The sequence below is a fragment of the Arachis hypogaea genome, chromosome 20 (genome assembly GCF_003086295.3).
Source record: "Arachis hypogaea cultivar Tifrunner chromosome 20, arahy.Tifrunner.gnm2.J5K5, whole genome shotgun sequence".
Lineage (NCBI taxonomy): Eukaryota > Viridiplantae > Streptophyta > Magnoliopsida > Fabales > Fabaceae > Arachis > Arachis hypogaea.
In genome coordinates, this window is record NC_092055.1 from 136,686,238 (window position 1) to 136,705,322 (window position 19,085).

The following is a 19,085-nucleotide window of genomic DNA, read 5'->3' on the forward strand; positions in this document are numbered from 1 at the left end:
CTAGAGATCTAAAACAAAATATAAGAACAACATAAAGGAAATTACAACAAAAGAGTAGAAGAAGATTGAATGTAGCAACAAAGAATTGAGAGATAGAAGTGGAAGAAAGCAAAGATTAAAACCTAGATCTAAGAACTAAACCTAATCCTAATTCTAGAGAGAAGTGAGAGCTTCTCTCTCTAAAACCCTAAACTAAAGTGATTAGTTAGTTGGAAGTGATGGTTATCACAATGATGATGCCTTCCCCTTAATCCTTCATCCTTTTATTCCTTTCCCTTAGCAATTTGGCGCCAAAAATGGGTTCAGAAACCCTCTCAAATCGCCAGGCACGTGTTGCATTAGTGAGGTCATGTGCCCTCATCGACGCGTGCGCGCACGGTACGCGTGCGCGTCCCTGGCTAATTCTGCGATGTGCGCGCGAGCGCCTTGTGCGCGTGCGCATGCATGGCTGACTTTGCTTCTTTGACTTTTTATGCTTCTCTCCACTTGTATGCTTCCTTCCTTGCTTCCTTTGATCCATGCCTAGCCTATTTCAATTCTGGAATTACTAGCAAACACATCAAGGCATCTTTATGGAATCAAAGAGGAACTAGAATTCATCAAAATAAGGCTTAAAAAGCATGTTTTTACACTTAAGCACAAATATGGGAGAGATAACAAAATCATGCTAATTCCTAGGCTAAATGTGACAAAAGGTTATCAAAATACTCTAAATTCAATGCAAAACAAACCGTCAAATTGGGGTTTGTCAAACCGACAGGCCTGCCACGCTTCTGGCGTGTATTTGCTTCCGTGGCTATTTGTCCTGCTGGGACATCAATTCGAATTGGGGCATTTTCTGCCCTGCCACGCTTCTGGCGTGAATTTGCTTCAGTGGCTACTTGTCCTACTGGGACGTCAATTCGAATTGAGGCATTTTCCGCTAGTATGTAAGATTTGGTTATCCTCTTTGTATCGGAAAATGCATCAGGCAATTCATTTGCTATTCTTTGCAAATGTATAATCTTTTGAACTTCTAGTTCACATTGCCCTGATCGAAGATCTAAATGCATCAACGATGATGCATTCCAATTAAGTTCCTTTTCAGGAAGCTTATTCTCTCCCCTTAATGTTGGAAATTTTGATTCATCAAAATGACAATCCGCAAACCGGGCTTTAAACACATCACCAGTTTGTATCTCAAGATACCTCACTATAGAGGGAGAATCATATCCAACATATATCCCCAATTTTCTTTGGGGTCCCATTTTGGTGCGATTAGGTGGTGCAATGGGAACATATATCGCACACCCAAATATTCTTAAATGGGAGACATTTCACTACAAAAAAAGGGGTTAAATGGCGGTTTTTTAAGGTAATTACGGCGGTTACAACCGCCATTATTACCGAAAATGGCATCCCCAAGAAACGCCGAAATTCTGGGCGCCATTCTGGTTATTACGGCGGTTTTCAGAAAATCGCCGTAATAACCAATGGATAATACGGCGGTTTTTGGCGGTTAAAATGGCGGTTATTAACCGCCATTTTAATCAAATAAAACGGCGGTTTGTTGTTGTTTAAAATGGCGGTTTGTAACCGCCGTTTTTACCTGGGTTTAATGGCATCTTCCTCGTTTAAAATGGCATTTATAACCGCCGTTTTTACCTGGGTTTAATGGCATCCTCCTCGTTTAAAATGGCGTTTATAACCGCCGTTTTTACCTATATTTAATGGCATCCTTTTCGTTTAAAATGGCGTTTATAACCGCCATTTTTACCAAGGTTTAATGGCATCCTTTTCGATTAAAATGGCATTTTTTAACTGCCGTTTTACCAGGATTTAATGGCATCCTTTTCGATTAAAATGGCATTTTTTAACTGCCGTTTTTACCAGGATATAATGGCACCATTTTTGTTTAAAATGGCGTTTTTAGCCGTCGTTTTTACCTAATTACAATTTTATACTTTTTAAAATGAGATTGAAACTATATATTTAAAGTGACATTTTTAGAACTCAAACTTTAAAATCTCATAATAACCAAAAAGCATAACCTTAAATCAAACATCATAACAAGATTTTTAATTCATACACAATCTCCGAAAATAAAAAATCATAATCCAAAAACAAAGTATCAAAGATAACATTTTTCAATAATTTGTCTTAACATATATCTATAATACTTAATACATAAAATCTTTATCATACAAGATCATGCTTCTTTGTTGTTCGCTCCAGAAGACCTACTTCCTAACTCTCTTGGTGATGGAATCTCACTCTCTTGATCCAATCCCTACAACAAAAATATAATTATGAGTACAATAAAAAAAGATATAAAATTGAATCTGAAACTATTAATATAAATTTATTCAATCAAAAAAGAAAACTGCACTTTTGCACAATAAATCCTCTGTTTTCTGGGAATTAGAAAAAGGAAACTCACACTAATTTAACTATTTCAACCATCGATCTCTCTATTTTGTCAAATAAATATCCATGTAGCTACCTCCAAATTATATCTTATCTTAAAACTGCTATATACCACATGCACCATCACCACCACCACTTCCACTCTCTCTATATATATACAATCACACAAACTGCACTTTTATATAGTACTACTTGAATTCAGAGCTACTACTTTATTCTACTCTTGATAAAAAAAGATAAAGTTATATCTCTAACATATAGATAACAATGAGCTTTCACTATAAAAAAATGAGCCCATAAAGATTATTATGAGTCTTATAATATGCCAACAATATATAATATGCTCATTATTGTAAGGACCAATCCTAAAATAATCAGGAAGCACTACTCTGCCAAATATATACTCATATGATTGAGACATATATAAAGTCAATAATGCTTTCTATTATTACCATTGTATCTGATAGGTCATTGACGAGGTTCGTACTAATAATTATGCTAAAAAGGGTGTCGTACCACGAAATGCCCCCATGCATTATGCCATAACACATAAACAGCCAAATGTGAGATTATGTTGTCCATAATACATCAAGCAAAAATTATTGTTTAATTACATTTAACTATGGCTACTGTACTATACCTGAAATAAATTAATTAATTAAATATTGCATAGTCCATATTTAACAATAAAGGGTATCTCTATTTAGAATGTAATTAACTATTCATGCTTAATAAAGTATCCAAGGAAGGAATGTGAGATAGTGAGAGACGGAAAGAAATAGAGAGAAGGAGAAGGAGCGAGGTTTCTTTTGATAAAGGATGGTCTGCATGTTAGAATAGGGTTAGCTTTATTTGGTAGATCCAGTCCATTAAGATACTTAACAACTTTTTTGTATTACACATGGAATAAAGTATTAAGAACATAAATTGTATTTGTACCTGTGAAATTTGTTGAGTAGGAAACATTCCAGCCAATTCCACTGGAATTTTACCTCCTTCCTTAAAAGCAATATAAGAGATTAATGCTTGCAACTGCGCTTTAACAGTATCCAGCTCTTTTTGCACATTGGGATCACAAGTAGATGATGTGCTAGCATCATTTGAAGAACCTAAGTTCATCTGACTAATTCTTGTGGTGTTGTTCTTGAAAGCAACAGTTGGAACAGCTCCCATGCCTAAACCTCGAACACGACCAGGGTGCTCTTTCCCAAGAACTACTCCAAGAGCATCAAGAGGAGAATTAACGGTTGATTCCACTGCTTATTGACTGCTATATGCTTCAATCTTCTCCTACATATATAAAAAGAAAGGGAAAGAATCAAACATAATATTATCTTATAAAAAAGAAAGAAAAAGAAATACAAACAAGTTACTTATTGTACGTTAGTCTTACCGCTATTTCTTTAGCCTTTTCATTAACATAACTTCCATCTATTTTCTTGTGAGTGATGTCCCACATTTGAACCCTACTAACTTCTTTTCCCGTCTCTTCCGTCTAAAATTCAAGAAAAGTAGAAAGACTCAATCAAGAAATATATCATTGAAGAAAAGATATGCATAAAATTAAGTAACTAACAGCAACAATATAACAACTGAGATGCATTAGGTGCTAACATAATGACTCTTATGCTATATAAAATATAATAATAGCAGCAAACTAAACATAAGCTGAGAAATTAATGTTATTGATGATTACCAATTTATGATTACCAACATAGAAATGAACCTGTGAAAGTTGTGTTGATATTTTATCATGACAATTCTCATAATAGTTGGGGAGACAAGTGGAATTAAATTGAAAAATTGGATAATGCCAAAATAAAATTAAATGTATGAAATCCACACATAGAAATGATTACCAATTCAGCCCTTCTTCTTGCAATTGATTTAGCACCTGAAGTATGAGGAATTATTTGTTTTTGCCGAATTTCTTGATTCCTCTTACAAAGATTCTGAAAGATAAATTTGGACACAATTAAATAGAGTTAAACATGCATTCACAACATTCCATATGAATTCAATATCCTATTTACAGCAGCAAAATATATAAGGCTTTTTAGTGGGACAACATTTAACTAGGATTGTAAGTACTTACCTGAGTTTCAGGTTTCAAACGATATTCTACGAATAAAGCCCATTGATCAAGAGCAATATCTTCTGGTGTATTATTTATGATCTCGGTTTTACTCAACCTCGGATCATAAAACTCATTCCAAAGCTTTATCCTATGTTCCCTCCATTTTTTGCCAAGCGATTGGAGCAGAAATCGTTTGGCCAAGCTATCACATACTTTGAAGCAAAATCGAGCCTTTAATATGGAACAAAGAATATATATTAACTAACAAATATAACTAAATAATGACAAAGAAATAAGCTTTAGAGTTTAAGTAATCTTCTTACTTGGAAAAAAATATTCCATTGATTTTCAAAAAAGCTCTCTGGAATGTCTGACCACTTATCAAAACTGATTGGAAATGCTACACAATCAGTGGCCAATTGCCCACAAATTCCTGCAAGGAGTCCGGCTGCTTCTCCTATTGCTGCATGTTGTCTATCAAAATTGACAACTATGCGCAAACCTTCTGGCAAATTATGCACATCCTTCACTAATAAACCACTGTGTATTACTCGTGAAAAATTAACAGAAGTAAAACCCCAATTATCCTTTCTACAGCCCCGTTCTCTAGTGGTGTCAGCCCATTTACATTTGAATAAAGTAACCCGAAATTGGCCATTGTAGTTTAGTTCTATAATATCTTCTAGTTTGGCATAATATGACAAATCAGCATTCCTAACATCAGCATCACTAGCGCTAGCAACACAAGGAGTTGAAGACATTAAAAAAACTCCACTATTCTGGGTCTTTAACCCTTTGTCTCGATTGGTAGTTCGAAAGGAGAAACCATTAATACTAAATGTAGAAAACCTCTTGGCATATCGTGATGGACCCCTTGCTAAGTATCTCAAATCCTCATGCACAATATTCATAATATCTGGGTTCATAAGCTATTATGATAGAGATATTAGTTATTATATCCACAAATACTAGCTCAATATTAGCAAAAAATTATCACTTCTCTATTTACCTGCGCAGGAAACCAAGTAACAAAATCTTTATTGACTCTTTTTTCTATCTCTACATTTGAAGGCCTTCTACCCTTAGATCGTCTTCGTACAAAATCTTTGAAGTCACTGTCAGATATGAAAGTTTAACTCTAACTAAACAACTATTTTCAAGTAAATAAAAAACCACATGTACGAAAATCCTTAAGCACTTACTCAATAAACGGTTTGACATATGGACAATTTAAAACCACATATCGATGTGCTTGTTTTTTTTTCCATAGGTGACAACTCAAATACTGTGAAAGCTCCCTTTGAGTTCCCCATTTGTGGAAAAAGGGAATCGACATGTGTACTGTAATTATCATCCGGACGATCATCAACACGTGGTGGCCTATTAAATCTTGTCTCAATCCCTTCTAAGTATCGAGAGCAAAATGTAAGAACTTCTTCAGCCACGTATCCCTCAGCTATAGAACCTTCTGATTTAGCTTTGTTTCGTACATAGGACTTCAAATGACCTAAATACCTAGTTTGTATAATTAAGTGACAGGTTAAATACCTAAGCAAGATATAACTAAGTGATAAGTTAAATGAATAATGATTGAAAAGAGATATTTACCTCTCAATAGGATACATCCACCTATAGTGTACTGGTCCTCCGAGTTTTGCTTCATCAACTAGATGACAAGTTAAATGAACCATGATTGTAAAGAAAGAAGGAGGAAACAACATTTCTAAATGACAAAGGGTAAGGATAATTCGAGGTTGGAGCTTCTCAAGTTCTGTAAGACTTAAGCTTTTAGAGCACAACTGCTGAAAGAATGAAGACAACTCTATTAGCACTGCAGTAACTTTATCTGGCAGCACATTACGTATGGCAATGGGTAATAGTTGCTGCATAAGAACGTGGCAATCATGGCTCTTCAATCCAGAAAGCTTTCTTTGCTTCAGGTCAACACACCGTGAAATGTTACTCGAGAGACCATCTGGTACTCTAATATTCTTTATAGTACGCAAGAATATATCTTTCATGGAATTTGACATTGTGAACAAAGATGGATGATATCTCCCATTTTCATCTGGCCATAAATCTTTCCTTATACCCATTTCTTTAAGATTCTTACGAGCTTTGAGATTATCCTTTGACCTTCCAGTCTCATTGAGCAAAGTGTATAATACATTGTTGCAAACATTCTTTTCAATGTGCATAACATCTAGATTATGGCGCAATAAGTTAGACTCCCAATAAGGAAGATCAAAAAATATGCTTTTCTTCCTCCACATCCCCGATTCATCATCTTCTTCAACAACTTTTCGTCGAATCCTCTTACCTTTACTTTCCTGTAGTTCTTTCCCAAATGAAACATTGATTCCTTCAAGTTGTTCCAATATTTCTGATCCTGTTAGTACTGCTGGGGGATCCCTCAACTCAACTTTTCCATTAAATTTTGCACGACTTAGCCTAAACTTATGACCCCTTTCTAAGAAACGGCGATGCCCCAAAAAATACCATTTTCCACCATGCTTTAATCTATATGAATCAGTGCTGAAGTTACATGTAGGACAAGCATATTTACTGTGTATATTCCACCCAGATAAGTTACCAAGGCCTGGAAAATCACTAATTGTCCACATTAATGCTGCTCGCAATGTAAACATTTCATTCCTGAACCTATCTAATGTTTGAACACCATCATACCACAAATCTTTTAACTCTTTAATAAGAGGTTGTAAGTATACGTCTATGTTGTTCCCCGGCATTTTCTCTCCAGGAATAATCATTGACAAGATAAGTGATGTTGGCTTCATACACTCCCATGGAGGCCGATTGTATGGAATAAGCACCACTGGCCAAACGCTATAGTTTGTACACATAGCTCCAAAGGGGTTGAATCCATCAGCTGCAAGACCAAGATGTACATTTCGAGGATCTTCGGCAAACCTATCATGAAGTAAATCAAATGTCTTCCAAGCTTCAGAATCCCGCGGATGCCTCATCTTCGAATCTTTCTTTTCTGCCAAAGCATGCCATTGCATTGATTGAGCAGTCTTAGAACACATGAATAATCGTTGAAGTCTTGGTTTTAGTGGAAAGTATCGCAAGATCTTTGCTGGTTTCTTCTTTTTAGCATCGCTCCATTTAGATGTCTTGCATCTTTTGCATTCTTGCAAATCTTCATCCTCCCCCCAATATAACATGCAGTCATTAGGGCAAGCAGGTATCTTGGTATAATTAAGCCCTAGTTTATTTATGGTTTTCTTGGCCTCATAAAATGTAATTGAAATCTTTGCATTTCCAAAGGCATCTTTTAATAATTTGAGAATTTCGGTCATGGCTTTGTCGCTTATTCTATATAAGCACTTTATGTGATACAGACTAATTAAGAAAGACAATTTTGAATACTTTGTGCACCCTTCATACAATTGTTCATTGCCAACTTCTAACAACTTGTAAAATTCTACATTTTCTCCATTGTGCTCTTCATTTTCTGCATTGTCTCCATCTCCATCTTCTATGTTGTCTTCATCTCCATCTCCATCTTCATTCAAGTCAGGTCCAGCAACTCCAAATGCGTCATTGAGCATTGTTACCATTGGATGCTGAGATGTCGAATCATCTTGTACAATGTGACTAGTTTGATGAACTTGTGACCCAACTCCAACTACTTCTTCACCATGCCAATACCAAACTTTGTAGTTTTCTAGAAATGGCTTGACTATTAAATGTTCAAAAACTTTCTCTCTTGTTTGCCACTTGCCAAAACCACACACCGGACAAGGGCATTTAATCTGACGACCCGCGAGAGATCGATGCTCAAAAGCAAAATCCAAAAACTTGTTTAAACCATCTTTATACTCATGCGTGGTTCGTGGTTTTCCAATCCATGACTTATCGATTGACATGACTAAGAGGGATTACAAATAAGGATTTTAAAAAATCTATTCATTAAAAATCTATATATATTCTAAAGGCAAGAAATTTATTCTTTTATATGCAAATCAGATATTAAAAACTTAAATAGTATTTAAAAGAAAATATAAGAAAATTATAATTACCTCTTTCAAATGATAATTTTCCTTCTTTTTTCAAAGTAAAGTAGCTAGCAGCAAGAGTTGAAGAAGATCTAAAACCTATTTCACATGAAAAATTATCACCAACAAATTTATTAAAATTAAATATATAACTAATTAATGTACACGAAATTAAATATCTAACAGATTTATTAAAATTAAATGTATAATCAACTAAAAATATATGAATGTTGTATTTTTGATAATTTAGGATTAATATCAAATTATATTATTAACGGATTTGAACAATAAGAATTAATTAATACAACATTTATAAAATATAATTCATTATATATAGAGTCCTAACTTTTTATTTAGTATAATAAATAAATATACCTAATAATTTAGTATAATAAATAAATATACCTAATAAATTAAATTAAATATATAACTAATTAATGTACACGAAATTCCAAGGAAGCTAGCTAGGTGGTTCACGCAAGCATGTTCATGTATATAACATATTGGCCTAACTGATATCATATATTTTAAAATTAATCGGAAGTGATCAAATTAAAAACAAAGTGACCATATTGTCCATGATGATAAAATTAATAATATAAAGAGAGATGTGCAAACTGCAAAGTAACTTATATAACTTAGCATGAAAATAAACTTTATTAAACTATCCAGGAACTTTCAGTGATCTTTTCGAATGCGAATTTTCCCTCCGAGGCAGCTAATAATGATAACTTGACTGCTGATGAAGATGATTTTGATCTAAATATAGATATAAATATGTACATTATCTAAGACATGAATTTGTATTCATAGAATTTCTATATACAATCTGAGATGTTCTTAATTATTAAGCTATGTATAAAGTCAATGCCCCTGCCTCAAGTAATGGAACAGTTAAAGGTAATTAAGAAGAAAACTAATGAAAACAAGCTACTAAAAATTGGAAATGATGCTTTTAATTACACAAAAATATATGAAAATTTGCTTCTTTTCTTTTCTTTCTTTCTAATTTTTTTTCCTCTCTACATTCATGTACTTTTAATTCTAGAAAGGTATCATTCATTGCTATGGCTTAGTTGAAGACTTGAAGGGAACAACATTATTACATTAATGTTGTATTTGGTAAGATGAAGAAATAAATAACAAATATCTACTAATGTATTTAAGCCTCTAAATATATGTTCAATTTGATTTAGTTATTTTCCCTCCCAAATCTCTTCCCCACCAGGCCACCAAATAATGTACGACATGCCAATCTAGCTACTAACATAATTAATATTTCTAAGAAAATAAGATTGATGTAATATCGGTTAACAAAAGGGATTGGACTAGTAAACCTTATGCAACTAATCCATGAAGACTCCATTAAATTGGTCACGGTTTCTGAACTAAATATTTTGTACTGGAAAAAGGGAACCAGCTAATGCTAATTAAGGCAATAACAAATTAAAATGGTTAGTAACTTGATAAGAAAGAACACGAAGCTATTACCTTATTAAGAATCTTTCACTTTATAGGTTGCCAATTAAACCACAAGAACACAAATCCAATTAAGGCAGCTAGGCCCTGATCAATAACAAATCCAATCAGCTAGAACAAAGGAGAAACAAATATAAAACCTAATTTAAGAATCATAGAATTAACATCAAACAAATACACAAAGCATCGAATGATAAAGGATTGTGAGGAGGTACATATAGTCACTGCTAAATTAAGCGTAAGATTTAGAGGGGGGTCAAATTTAAAGCAGGAAACAAATCTAGAAAACACAAAGAAAACACTAAAACTTAATGATTAATGAGCAAGACACACAAAGAAAATACTAAAACTTCCAGAACCAAGTCTAGCAAATATCTGATACTGACTTGTTCAGGATTCTAAAGAGCTCTTCCCTGTGTAAGTAAAATACATTCAAATGAAATTGCTTGCAAATTAGGTACAATACTAGCCAATTTATTGAGATCTCTGTCACAAAGGACAAGCAAAAAAGATCCGATTTAAGAAAGTATTGTAGGAAAAAAATCATTAACCACTATAATTGAGACAGGTTAGTCTCTTTACAAGGTAGCTTTAATCATCAACCAATTTTGCATGGTTATAATTAGTCCTTTGATGTAGATTTTGACCAATGCTATTAATATTATGATGTAGTCAATATCAAGATGAAGGTAAGCAATAATACTTACCGGTCGGGCTTGAACAAGAGATATCGATATGTAAACCACTGAAATAAAAAGAGAAGTTTATATTACTATACAACATTAAGCACATTAAGAATATAAATAGAAGATTTAATCTGTATTCATTTACCGTAGTAAATAGTATCCCAATTAATTCTAGTGCAGTAGGGATAATTGGTAATTTGTCAACAGCCTGTGTATAAAATTCACAAAGGCAAAAACAATATTAGAATGCTGCAAATAAGCGTAATAAGGGGGTCAAATTTAAGCATAAGATTTAGAGGGGGGTCAAATTTAAAGCAGGAAACAAATCTAGAAAACACAAAGAAAACACTAAAACTTAATGATTAATGAGCAAGACACACAAAGAAAACACTAAAACTTCCAGAACTAAGTCTAGCAAATTCACTAACTTACACACAAAGATAGCCTGTTTCTTGAACTAGCTCACTCTATTTATCAATGATTATGAATGTCACATGGCTGATATAAATATTTTCTTGTGTTAATAGTTCCAGCCCCTGAGAGATTGAACAAATTTGTTTAAAACTTTAACCTCAAAGAATTCCCAAAAATGATTGTCCAAGTAAAATCTTATATATTGATTTATGGCCGAAACAAAATCTGAGACATCAAAAATGTTAACATCTTAATTTTTAATAAACATACAAATTGATAGAAAACTAAACCTGATTTCTTTAGTAAAATAAAACGAGGATCTTATGTGAATGTGACAAATGTGCATGTGTGCATCATGCATCTAACGAGGTACGTGCAAGTTTCAAGGGCAGAGCAAGGGTTCAGTTAATGCAAAAAACATTGAACAGAGCAAGGGCAGCAGAGCTAAACAACTACAGAGATTACTCATTTATAACTTTGCTTAAAAGAACCAAAAAAGAACCAAAGAGGCAAATAGAGAAATTGAGATTGGAGCAGTTTTTTCTGAGATCGGAGATCAGCGAAACACCTTAATAGAGAGAGAGAGAGAGAGAAAGAGGGAGAGAGGAGGGAGTAAAGTTAAGAAAGAAGACCTGAGATCATCATCAATCACCCTGCACCAACGTCAATGCTTCAACGGAAGACCCAAAAATCCCTAACAGAGCTGCAGAGAAACAAAACCCCCAAAAAATCAGCACCAAAAGCGATTTTAAAATCCTAACCCAAACAAAAACGAAAAAATCGGTGCCTTCTGGAATCGAAATGCTGAGGTCAGTAGCCACCAGAACCTTGCCTCTCGCCGGAATCTTCGTCTTCACAGCACAAAAGAAAAAACAAAATAAAACAGCATTTCAATTTAACTTGAGAGGGAGAGGTATCTGGAGAGATCGTAACCGGCGGAGAGAGGAGAAGCCCTAGAAGGAAGAACGGCGTTGTCGGAGAGCTTCTTTACACGGAGGAGATGAGAGCGTTGTTTGTTCAGACTTCAGAGAGGAGAAGCCCTAGCTAGAACGAAGAATGGCGTTGAATGAGTCAGGGATTACAATTTTTTTCTTTTTATATGTGTGTGAAAACGGCGGTTAAAACCGCCATAATCACCAGAACCGCCAAAATATATATAGCCAATTACGGCAGCAGCAACAATTGCCATAACATCTCGATATTACGGCGGTTCTTTAAAACCGCCTTAATATCAATGCCATTTTAACCCCCTTTTTTTGTAGTGTTTGGCTGCTGGCCAAAAGCTAATTGCATAGGAGAGAACCGATGGTAACTCGTTGGCCTCAAACGAATAAGTGCTGCGGCATGTAAAATAGCATGCCCCCAAACCGAGGTTGGGAGATTTGTTCTCATAAGCAAAGGTCTAGCGATCAATTGGAGGCGTTTAATAAGTGATTCTGCTAACCCATTTTGTGTGTGAACATAAGCCACTGGATGTTCAACACTTATTCCATTAGCCATACAATAAGCATCAAAAGCTTGGGAAGTAAATTCACCAGCATTATCAAGACGAATTGCTTTGATTGGATTTTCTGGAAATTGTGCTTTTAATCGAATAATTTGAGCCAGTAATCTCGCAAACGCCAGGTTGCGAGAAGATAATAAACACACATGTGACCATCTCGAAGATGCGTCTATCAGGACCATAAAATATCTAAAAGATCCACATGGTGGATGAATAGGTCCACATATATCACCTTGAATCCTCTCTAGGAATTCAGGGGACTCAAATCCAATCTTTACTGGTGATGGCCTTAAAATTAACTTCCCTTGAGAACATGCAGCACAACAAAATTCACTAGTTTTAAGAATCTTCTGGTCCTTTAGTGAATGCCCATGAGAGTTTTCAATAATTCTTCTCATCATGGTTGTTCCCGGATGACCCAATCGGTCGTGCCAAGTTATGAACTCATTTGAGTTAGTAAACTTCTGGTTTACAATGGCATGTGATTCAATTGCACTAATCTTGGTATAATACAACCCAGATGAAAGTGAGGGTAATTTTTCTAATATAACTTTCTTATTTGAATCATGAGTTGTGATATATAAATACTCATGATCTCCCTCATTCATAGTCTCAATATGATATCCATTTCGGCGAATATCTTTAAAGCTCAACAAGTTTCTTCGAGACTTGGTAGATAACAGTGCATTATTTATTATAAATTTTGTTCCTCCAGGAAACAAAATTATAGCTCTTCCGGAGCCTTCTATCACATTGTCTGAGCCAATAATAGTGTTAATATATTCCTCTTTTGGCACAAGATGGGTAAAATATATATCACTTTTGAGAATAGTGTGTGAACTTGCACTATCCGCAAGGCATACATCTTCATTACATATCCTTGTCATTCTTCAAAAACAAATAATAATAAAATGAGTAGTATGCACAATTAAATTGAATACTTGATCATAATTGTTTTTCTAAGAAATACTGTACATAAAATAATGTCATATACTAAAATTTTATTTTAAAATTTGACACATTTAATAATTTCAAAATTTATTAATATTTCATTATTTATGTACATCACATTTGAAACTTAAATACATAGAAAAAAAAACTTAACAATAAATTTTTTTTACATTATTTATTTACATATATACTTCACAATCCCACATATTAAACTATTCCATCATTGATCAAATGACCAATATTTCCTTCAGGGTCCTCAAAGAAATCAGATACATCATAATGAGTGGTGGAGTTCTCAGCATCATTTGAAACAAAATTTGTTTCCTTTCCTTTGTCGTTCTTTTTCAAAGATGCCTGGTAAAGATCGACTAGGTGCCTTGGGGTACGACAGGTACGTGACCAATGGCCCTTTCCACCACATCGGAAACACTTCTCCTCGGTTGATTTATTCTGCCCGATATTCCTTTCTTTGTCCCACTTCTGGTGAGATCCTCTCTTTTGAACATAATTCTTTTTCCTTCCATAAATTTTCTTGTTATTAAAAGCTTGCCATTTACCTCTTCTGGGGTAATGATTTGCCGCATTTACTTCAGGAAATGGGGCGGCGCCAGCTGGGCGCGCTTCATGATTTTTTAATAACAACTCATTGTTGCGTTCGGCAACAAGAAGGCAAGAAATTAATTCATAATATTTTTTAAACCCTTTCTCTCGATACTGCTGCTGCAGGAGCACATTCGAGGCATGGAAGGTTGAGAAAGTTTTCTCCAACATATCATGATCAGTTATTTTTTTCCCACACAATTTCATTCGTGAGGTGATTCGTAACATTGCAGAATTATATTCATTTATAGATTTAAAATCTTGTAAACGCAAATGCGTCCATTCATACCGGGCTTGAGGAAGTATCACCGTTTTCTGATGATTGTACCTTTTTTCAAGGTCTTTCCAAAGATCTGCAGGATCTTTTAATGTAAGATATTCATTTTTCAATCCTTCGTCAAGGTGACGACGAAAAAAAATCATGGTTTTGGCTTTATCCTTCTGGGATGTATTATTTTCAGCCTTAATGGTATCTCCAAGATCCATTGAATCAAGATGGATTTCAGCATCTAATATCCATGATAAATAATTGTTTCCAGATATATCAAGAGCATGGAATTCAAGATGAGAGAGCTTCGACATAATGAAAAATTGTTACCTGAGTCTTCCTAAAAATTTGATCAGAGTCTCGTGCTGATAACGTGTTGTAAAATAAAAGATATATATAATAGAGATGTATAAATAGAAGACTCTAGTATTAAAATAATTAGCTCAATAATAATTTATATATATATAATAATATTATATGTTGTAATGTGTATATATATACAAAGATAGAAAGGAGTATTAAAAATAAAGAGAGAGAGAATCGCATTTGTTTATCGTTACAATCTCAATATAATAAAGATGATTAATATTGCTATTAATATTATATGTAAAGAGTAATAGAAAATAGAATTTAAAATACTTATAAAATAAAAGAAGAGAAAGAATTGTAGTAGAAATATAAAGAGAAGAGTATTTGATTGTAACATAAAGAGAGAAGAGATTTTATTATTACTTGCTTGTTGTATCACGTACAGAGGTTTAGCCTCTATTTATACAAGTTCAAGGTTCACATTTTCAAAGGTTGAAAAGCATGCACCGCACATTCTTAAATGCATGTACTTTCTAAGAGTGCTTGCTGAGTAGACATAGAATGGATATGTACATCCATATCATAACAAAAATAACAATGAAGTATATTATCGGAAACTTTTTGGTAATATAGAAGTATAACAAAAGTTGACTGAATTAATAATCCATACTAATCGAAGTGACAAGAGGGGAAAAAAAGGCCGCTCTATTCAAAATTTGCCAAAACTCCCGCAGTTTGATGTGTGAGATTAAAAATATAAAAATAAATTATTTTTAAATATTTAAAATTTATTAAAAAATAAATTAAACAAAAATTACACACAAAATCCTATCTAACAACAATTTTATAAATTATAACCAATTACACTAGAAGTATAGTGCATTTTTTTTTAACAAAAAATGTTTAACACAAGCTTAGCAGTCAGCACATAACATATAATTCAACTAAAAAAAATCAGATTCAATTACAAAACTGTATCCAAAAAAATCAAAAGAAAAAATATTCCAAATCAGACAATACTCAATAGAAAAAGAAATGGTTTTCCTATTTTTTTCAATAGAAAAATATTACTAAATTACCCAATCAGGGCATATATGTGGTAGGCAAATTCTCACCATACACATACAGATATATATTATTCAAATTAAATTGACAACCTTATTATTTTAATTTCAACTTAGAAGTCCACATTAATAACAAATTTTAGAGTTGCATCATCATTTGGCAGCAGCATAATGAGCCAACTTTGCCACAAACTCTTCAATATTCTTATCAGAACTTCCCCCCTCATCAACAGAATCCTTAGCAAGATTCTTCCATTTGATGGCATTTTCCTTAATTCCATTCCCTTTCTCACTCTCCATAATTTCCTTTATGCAATTCCCAATAGTTTCTCTTTTAACCACACCTTCCACCTCATCAACCACAACCTTGAGCCCCATGTTCCAAACATCCTTAATATACTTTGCATTTATGGTTTGGTCAGTCCAAAGTGGCATTGCAATCATAGGAACACCTAAGCTCAAAGCCTCCAATGTAGAATTCCAACCACAATGTGAAATAAAGCACCCAACAGCATCATGTGTTAACACTTGTAATTGAGGACACCATGTAACTATTAAACCCTTTTCTAATGTGTCCAAAAATGTTCCCTTTGGAAGTTTGTTTTGTTCTGAAGCTCTAACCACCCACATGAAATAATAGTTACTATTTTTCAAACCATAAGCTAGTTCCTCGGTTTGTTTCTCACTAAGACCTGCCATGCTCCCAAAAGAGACATACACAACTGAACCTTTGGGCTTGTCATTGAGCCATTCAATGCAAGCATCTATGTTTTGGTTATGGATACTGATACCATAGTCCTTGTCATGTTGGAGTCTTTTGTCTAGGTACATAGATGGTACACATGGTCCTATTGTCTTCAGTGGCCAAATCTTTGACAACCATTCAATAACCTAAAGTAATAGTTTAAATAATAATATCAGTAAAGATAGTAAAAATAATATTCATACACTAAGAAAGTTTTACAGATTTATTCAATTATATATGATTACATCAACAAAATTAATTATATTTTACATTCATAATATAAATAATTATCTAATAATGGATGTAATTAAATACATACATGTATATATAATTTTATATTATTAATATATTAAAATTAAAAAGTAATAATAAAAACAAGAATTACTTTTTTTTTCATTTATTTATTCAATGTTTGACAAGTTAAATCGGTTCATTAAATTAATATTTGAGTCCTCCTAGGAATTCAATGGAATATTTGTACAATGTGTATAAAAAATAAACATCACATATACTATTCAGAATAACCATCCGAGTACTAGAGATAATAAACATCTTATCCCAAAAACTTAAACTGATTTTTCAAATCTAAAGCTCTAATACCATGTCATCATACCACTCATCCCAAAAACTTCGGTTAATAGAAAAAGATAACACGAATAGTTATATCTCTAATACTTCTCTAAACCTCCATTGTACACATTATACAAATATTTCATTGACTCCCTATACTTTCTCTATTTTGTGATAAAGACAACCAGCAGTTATAATAATAAGTAATATCCAATAAAAATGAGAGTGAGAATGTAGTATATATTTAAACACACTTTATTAATTAGATAAATTCTAAATTTTATTTTATTATGTTCATATAAATAGTTAAAATTTAATAAACTAGTCTGCAAATAATCAAATTAATTATTTAAAAAAAATCAATTTTATAATTTATTAATTTATTTTTTGATAAAAATTCAGATGCAGTCAATTTCACATCAAATTAACAACTAAAAACTATTAAATAATTTAATTAATTTGATTAAAATTTTTTTTAACTTTTCAATTATCAACTTCACGTTAAATTGAATTTTTTCTTATTTATTACCTTTAATACTAGTCTATTTTCAAAAGTGCACAACACATCTTATGATAATGTTTTTCCCTAGATATAATATAATAAAGTGGGTAAACTTTTCCGGTATATATATAACTGAATTTATAAACCAAACTTAAATCATTATTCACCGTAACAAAAGTAAAATTTGATGAGCCACTAAAAGTGAGTGAGTTATATATTATTACCTCTTGTTCGAGTTCATCAAATGTGTTTGCAAGCACCCAATCTGCCTTATGAATGTTTGAAAACTGATCCGTAACGATGTCAAAGTAGCCAGGATAGGATCCATACTCATACAAGAAAGATGGCAACTCTTGTGGCAAAAGCTTAACCAACCCCGGCAACGAATATTCCGATTCCGAAAGTGGCAACTCAATCAACTTCTTGTGAACATGGAAGTATACGTTGTTCACGGCACATGGCTGAGTGAAGAACGCTGCACCAAGGATTCCAAACTCTTTTGCAACATCAAGCGCCCAAGGCATGAAAGCATCATAAACAACACAATCCACAGGGACATTATTGTAATTGCAACTACTACTTCCGAGTTTGCGAATAAGGTTTGATAGAGTTTGGCGTCCAACCTTCCAGAAGGTGTCTTTGTAGATCTCTAGGGTGGCGGCGGCTAAATGGCCGCCGTCGTCATACCCGTCTGAGATGCTCTCCAGTTCGATAGCCGGAGAGAAATTATTGTCATTGTTGTTGGTTTGGTTCCAAAAGGAAAGAGTGGTTACAAGTGTGATCTTGATTCCTTTGTGTGATAAACGCTTAGAGAACTGAATCATGGGGTTTATGTGGCCTTGTCCTGGGTAGGCCAAGACCAAACAGTGAGCTACATGTTTGGTTTTGATCATTTTCTCTCCCATATTTCTCAACTCTAGAATGCTTGTGATTTGATTATTTGATGTGAGATGCTTATGTTCAATAATACTTGGAATTGCACATATAAATATTGGAGCAACGCTACATCACCTGTATATATTATCAATTTATGTCAGTACTCAGTAGTAATTTGCAACTATATATTTATAGAGATTTTATACCCAAAAAATATTTAGTTTGTACTTATATTTACAAGAATTTTTACACATAAATTAATATAATTTATATTTATATTTTCTAAAATTAACACACAAATTAAAAATAATTTAATATTTATATTAATTAAATAATAACAAAAAATAATAAAAATTATTGATTTTCAAGAATTTCTCTTAATATAAATAAAGTGACTATTGCATTTAAATTTATCATGTGTTAAATACATATAAAAGGTTCTTTTTTAAATTAAAAGTGAGATTCAAATTTAAAACTTTTAAATAAAAATAAAAAGACTACGTTATTTAAATGATTGCTCCTTCACTAAATATATGTACAAAATTACTGTACAATATAATATATAAAAAAGTATTCCCTATAATTTTAGAAGAGTATTTGGATAATTATTTA

The 19,085-nt window shown here is 33.0% G+C and overlaps 3 protein-coding genes across 5 annotated transcripts; all 3 read right to left on the bottom strand.

The window, feature by feature from the left end:
- Window positions 1-2,013: 2,013 nt before the first annotated feature.
- Window positions 2,014-5,614, bottom strand: LOC112784558 (uncharacterized). Its single transcript, XM_029296504.2, has 7 exons — window positions 5,493-5,614; window positions 4,807-5,412; window positions 4,502-4,714; window positions 4,266-4,358; window positions 3,800-3,901; window positions 3,346-3,696; window positions 2,014-2,269 (listed from the first exon to the last, which is right to left on the bottom strand). The coding sequence occupies exons 2-6, from the start codon at window positions 5,407-5,409 to the stop codon at window positions 3,667-3,669; spliced, it is 1,041 nt and encodes a 346-aa protein (XP_029152337.2). The 5' UTR covers window positions 5,410-5,412; window positions 5,493-5,614; the 3' UTR covers window positions 2,014-2,269; window positions 3,346-3,666.
- On the bottom strand, window positions 4,866-12,255 carry LOC114926088 (uncharacterized). Of its 3 annotated transcripts, none has more exons than XM_072230742.1 (9): window positions 11,872-12,255; window positions 11,717-11,787; window positions 10,816-10,878; window positions 10,692-10,729; window positions 9,997-10,071; window positions 8,530-8,604; window positions 6,092-8,378; window positions 5,686-5,998; window positions 4,866-4,988 (listed from the first exon to the last, which is right to left on the bottom strand). In XM_072230742.1, the coding sequence occupies exons 7-8, from the start codon at window positions 8,374-8,376 to the stop codon at window positions 5,686-5,688; spliced, it is 2,598 nt and encodes an 865-aa protein (XP_072086843.1). In that variant the 5' UTR covers window positions 8,377-8,378; window positions 8,530-8,604; window positions 9,997-10,071; window positions 10,692-10,729; window positions 10,816-10,878; window positions 11,717-11,787; window positions 11,872-12,255; the 3' UTR covers window positions 4,866-4,988. The 3 variants fall into 3 exon arrangements, with proteins under 3 accessions (XP_072086843.1, XP_072086841.1, XP_072086842.1); XM_072230740.1 differs by lacking the exon at window positions 4,866-4,988 and adding an exon at window positions 5,491-5,598; XM_072230741.1 differs by lacking the exon at window positions 4,866-4,988 and having other exon boundaries at window positions 5,491-5,998.
- Window positions 12,256-15,740: 3,485 nt separating this feature from the next.
- LOC112784907 (UDP-glycosyltransferase 74G1) lies at window positions 15,741-18,640 on the bottom strand. Its single transcript, XM_025828266.2, has 2 exons — window positions 17,822-18,640; window positions 15,741-16,671 (listed from the first exon to the last, which is right to left on the bottom strand). Exons 1-2 carry the CDS (start codon window positions 18,500-18,502, stop codon window positions 15,934-15,936), a joined length of 1,419 nt encoding a protein of 472 aa, XP_025684051.1. The 5' UTR covers window positions 18,503-18,640; the 3' UTR covers window positions 15,741-15,933.
- Between the last annotated feature and the right edge of the window lie 445 nt (window positions 18,641-19,085).